At 27.5% G+C, this 5,869-nt stretch overlaps 1 protein-coding gene across 1 annotated transcript; it reads left to right on the top strand.

Moving 5' to 3' along the window:
• Positions 1-3,563: 3,563 nt before the first annotated feature.
• Positions 3,564-4,391, top strand: LOC116767660 (uncharacterized). The gene has a single exon (XM_032658083.2). It carries the CDS (start codon positions 3,692-3,694, stop codon positions 4,298-4,300), a length of 609 nt encoding a protein of 202 aa, XP_032513974.2. The 5' UTR covers positions 3,564-3,691; the 3' UTR covers positions 4,301-4,391.
• Positions 4,392-5,869: the final 1,478 nt, after the last annotated feature.

The raw sequence follows: 5,869 nt of genomic DNA on the forward strand, positions 1-5,869 counted from the left end.
TACTTTCAAAAGAATAAATTCTAAAACACGTATGTTCCCTCATATCTTATTTTTCTGTCCAAAAATAAACCCCCCTAAAATTTTTCCCTAATGAAATCTCCCCTTCGATTAAAGATACCTATTTTTAAAGTTTGATTTCAGTCAGTTTGGCAGGCTTGTGTATAAATTCATTGAATGTTATAATTTAAAACTTCAGCAATCTTTAATTTACTATATAGTATATACATGGCTTAGATTATTATCATTTGTCTATCTTTTGTGTTATTCTAGGTGCGTGTAAAAACATAACTGTAGTCTTTAAAGAAAACAAAGAGCTATTGTTCCATTATATAATCTCCTTCATGTTTTCTCCAGACAGTATTTGTCATTATTTAGTATAAAACGTTATAATAATAAAAATGTTGACATTGAAAAAATATTCCAAAAAATCAGTGTGAATGAAGCCATAGCATATATAAAAGAATACCTACATTCTATTAAATAAACAACAGCATCGGTTATTGATATTCACTTTGTTTTGATGTAGATACATAAAGCTTCGTTCAAATTATATCTGAGAGCATTAACTGGGGAATATTTAGGCAAAGATGTAAATTGTAGGCAAATTATCTGCAGGCACAATTACACCGACACGAGACAGCGTGTGACTAAACGTCGGAAACCGTTAAATGTACAAAATAACATATTTTAAACATATTTAGAATTGAATTTTATAATAGACTATAAAATATGAATGTAGTGTATGAATGTTCATTTGTGAGACAGAAAGACTACAGCTGTACTTTTCTGTAATAATATTGTTTACCATCTTTACATATTTTTAAATGAAATACTTGCTTATTTTTCAGTATTTGTCCATTCACAGTGCAAATGGAAAAGGATAAAGGATTGCAAATGGAAAAAATAGTAAAAGCTTATTGTAATTTAAAAATAATTAGGTTTCCGAAAGTGCAAATGGATATTTATGACATAACGATCTTCCCTTTAAATAATTATCTTATTGTCGGCCATAGTCTTTGTATGTCATGTCATATAAAATTCAATTGAAATATTATCAGATTATTATAAGTAAACTAAGCTGGGACTATTGAAGTCCAGAATATTATAGTTGTTAGTGGGACATATGCTTGAGATTTCAATTAAAGTTTTATTATGCCATAAAAGCCTCGGATCGTAAAGAGGTCGTATGTAGATATGTATAGTTGTGATGGGTCCTTCAAATTTGAATCGATTCTGATTTCTCTTAAGCTTTGATGAGAATTATTATTCTAATTACTTATTCATCTTCTGTTTTCATCGATCTGTTTTATAATGATGAACAAACATCACAAGAAAGTGTACCATAGAAACAAAAATATTAAAACTATTCATTAGTTACTTTCCAAAATTTTTGTCATCAAATTGCAAATTTTTATAATAAGTAGTATAGTTTCTGCATATTATACAACTTTACTGAAGTAAATACACGTTTCCTTTTATCCAAAATTCAGAAGAATGACTTAGAATTATGCTAGTAAATATGTATTTGCACCACTTGAAGATTTCTTAGTGACTTCCAAATTTTCATTTTGCTGAAGTGCTCATTTTAGTAAAATATTTCCACCAACTTATCATATCTGATTGCAAAAATAATAAACGTTTATTATACTGAATTCACAAACTTACCTTCTCCCTATGACCAATTAAAATATAGAGTCCCTAAATAGAGCGCTAAATTTGATTGAAAAATTTACAATTTAATTGACAGTTTCGGATCTGAAAATACATTCACATATTATACTGCGATTTCTTGGCATGATCGACATGTCATACCTACCAAATAGAAAAAATCTGTAAAAATTTTTTCAAAGCTTTATTTATTCTATTTTTGGAAAAAATAATATAATTTAAATTTAATAATTAATAGGCTTTAATATTATCTCGATATAATTACAGATTTTCTATTATTTGACTTTCAAACGAGACTTCAAAACAAAAATAATATTCAATATTTCCAACTTTTTTCTTGTCTGTCTTATTTTAATAACTGTTTGTCTCTCGAGACAGTTTGATTGATTTAGATCAAATATTTCACGGCAAATATAAAGCTCGTAAATTCTAGAAATAATAAAAATCTTATTGCTTTAAAATTATTGTTTATTGCCTTAAAATTTAATATAGGGAAAACATAAATTAAAAATAATGAATTCATAAAATTATAGAAATGAAAGCTTTTGTTATTGCTGTTTTTAAATATAAAATTCTTTTTTTTTTCATATTTTTCTTAAATTCCTAATTCCTAATTCATAGGTACTTCTCTTAAAACAATCGGTATTTTGAAAATCTGTTTTTTCTTGAGGAAATCCTTAATGGCAAATGGTATCTTATCTTATGTCTATAAAATTTCATCCATATATAACTAATAAGAGGAAATTTACCATAAATAAACAATCTTTTAAACAAGACAAAACAATATAACTTTACTAATACAATTTTTTATAAACCTTTACTAGGGGGAGGGAAGGACAATTTTCCTCGTTATAAACATATTTCGAAAACTATCAATTTATCTGTGATACAGTGTGTAAATACTCAAGTCCGATATAACTATAACATCGTGTATCGCAAGTTTTACCAACACGACTATAAAGAGGTCACGCGTTGTAGGATTTTTTTATTAATCCATATAATTTTGTTTTTACTTTCAGATAAGTAGAACTGCATATATTAATAAGACAGTTTATTTATATTAGCAACATATAAAATTGACGTCAAAATTAGTGATAATATAGGCTAACAGCTTCTGTCAATTCGAAACTAGAGTAGTGATAATATAGAAATTATTTTACTATGTTATTTGGAGGTGTGGTATAACTAAGCGAGGGAGTGAAAGTTTAAGCTTCAAAAATATCTTTTTATTTACATTCACTTACAATTTGGACTGTATTAACAAATTAATGCCTCACACTCCCTAGAGACAAATCGACCTAAATCGTAATGAATTGTTTGCTAAAGAACCATTACCAGACAAGCCAATCAACAAAAAAATTAGAGCAGGTATGCCTTGCATGGCTTTAAGTTAAAATAAAAATATTTATGACATTTAAGCTTAATATTACAAAAAAAGAGTAAAAAACAGAACTACGAATATAATGCCATAAGAAATCTCACAGAAAAATTGCGAAAAATAAGAAATTTTTATGATTTTATTGTAGTAATGGTAAGTGTGAATTTATATTAAATAAAATTATTCTTCCAACTGACAACCAATATATAACTGACCAATATACTTACTAATTTACTACTTATTACTGCATCTTTCTTTTTATAATAACATCCCTTGCCCTAATTAAATGTCAAAAATCTTTGTGGCTCGTTAATATCAAACTTTTATAACTTTTAATAAGTGGCCAATTATTAATATTCATTTTAATCATGAATTTTTATTCAATTGTTTATTGAAATATTCCAAAATTACTTAAATTTTTGTATTAATATAGTACATTTTGTTTATGGTTGAATGACTTAAGATGTATGAAGGAAAATACATAAAACCTTATTTTCTGCTGTAGTTGATTGTCAAAAGTAACATTTTTTGTAACCCTTTGTTTTTATAGACATATTTTATGATCTAAGTATTTTATAAACTTTGAAATAAGTTTATACACTGTCATTTACTTACCAATTCTATTATCGTCGACTAATAATTCTAATGTCGAATTATCTTTGGGGAATCGCTCAGCTAGTAAACGATCCATCAAGCGAAATATTAACTGCTATACAAAAACGAATTTTCAATAAAAACAAACAAAATATTGAAGATAATGAAAACGAAACGAATATAAAAAGTCATCCAGTAAATATTCCGAATGTTGTACCATGTGAAATAAAAGAACCTGTTAGAATTAAAACAAAATGTATCCAAATTGGACGGCCCCTAATGAAACACGCTCATTGCGCTGTACAAACAAAACGACCAAGTATTGAACGTGTCAGTAAAGCTACAAGTGTTCAAACAATTGTAAATCCAAAACAGAGTATAGGTATTTTGCACACAGCAAGTATTAAAGATACTAGTACTAAACCTGTCAAGAAAAAACTGTGCGATCAACATCGCGATGTTTTTATAAAACTTCAGGACTGGTCGTGCCCGCCGAAAAATTCTAATGAACCGAAAGAAAAATCTTTCTCTTATATTAAAAGACAAATAAAGAAAATTGTTAATTTAATGAAAATTGAAAAAATACGATTTCCTGAAGTCCATGGAGCAGAAGAGCAAACCATGGAATTATATCGAAGAGCCAGCCAAAAAATTTATTGAAACGTAAGAGACAATTTTGAAAATATTTCAAGTAGAAATTATTGCGAATCTAATATATTTCAAATTTGCTTTGTTATAAAAAATAAAACTAAGCCATTTCATATAATTAATAATATAATTAAAATTTTCAATATTAAATTATGAAAATATATAGCAAGATATTTCATTATCATATATTTATATACGTACATAAAAACCAATTTCAATTCACTCCTATAGCAAGTCTTTTGTTCTGCGTTTCTAATATAATATGCCATTCATGCTACCCGAGTTAAACCCTTAATCGCTTCGGCTTACATTTTTAGTAATTTTTATAAATTTCTTTGAGTATGAAGTTCAATCATTATTTTTATAAATTTATAATAACAATATTTTTTATTAATTGCTTGGAACTACCCATAATTATCACACTAGTGTTAATACGAGCACATTGAGATACTTTTAAGGGTTACGTTCACTATCGTTCACGTTCTGCTGTCGCTGAGTTGATCGGTCAATTTGCATATAAAGTTGCAAGTCAATTTTCATTTTCACAATGACACCTAATCCTCTAAAGATATTATTGCATTTCTCATACTTTAAATGAATCTGTTCTACATTGTATGACTTCATAATTGACTAAAAAACTGCTTTCTTTGAAAATCCTTGAGGAACTATACGTATAAGACAATGTTTTTCCCTCCTTTAAAAAATCTTATGTCGATTAGAATTATTACATAACTCAAGTAGATAAATCATGGTTTTTTTGGTCGAATTTCTAATTATTATTTATCATTAAAATTATACAATCCTATAGTGTGGGCTCATTTACATTATAACGAAAATTCTTATTTAGTAATTCATAAAAAAAATAAATTTAATTCTATTTATAAAATGAAAAAAGTATTAAATGAAGTAATAATCATATGGATACACTTTACAATAAACATGACAAACGTCCAAAATTTCTGTAACATATCTCAATTCTCAGTCAGTGTTCTTGTCGGAACGCTCTTGTCGTATAATATTGTCAGAAACTAGCTCAACCTGACTTATGTCTTAACCGCTGCTCACAGACGTTGTACTAATAGAACCTAACAAACGATCTTATAAATCTTGTCCTAAAACATTTACTTAACTTTCTTAGAAACCTCTAGTCGATTGTTTCTTTCAAAATACTCCTAAATGATGTAAAAAAATAGAATGTTCTCTGTTTTGACCCACAGACTACAAATAGAAAGGAATTAACAAAAAGTACAGTTACATTAACCAGAACGCGATTTCCTTCAATTGTAATTTTTTCACGTTTTTTTATTTCAATCCAAACACTAACAGGCAATTAATATTCATATCAAATCTAGGACATCAACAATCCCATTAACTACCACGCAGTTTCATCTTCGTAGCCGGATTCATAGTATTAATATTTCGGCTGTTCAGAATTCTGAGAATAATGAAACTTCACATTACCACATTCCAATTATTCGTTTAGTATTAATTACGAACATGAACCATTAACGTACGCATGATAAACCATTTCGACTGTAAGTAAGTTGGTATTAGCAGTTTCAAAATATCAACTAAACTGTT

Source organism: Danaus plexippus (genome assembly GCF_018135715.1).
Source record: "Danaus plexippus chromosome 9 unlocalized genomic scaffold, MEX_DaPlex mxdp_24, whole genome shotgun sequence".
In the NCBI taxonomy this organism is placed as follows: Eukaryota; Metazoa; Arthropoda; class Insecta; order Lepidoptera; family Nymphalidae; genus Danaus; species Danaus plexippus.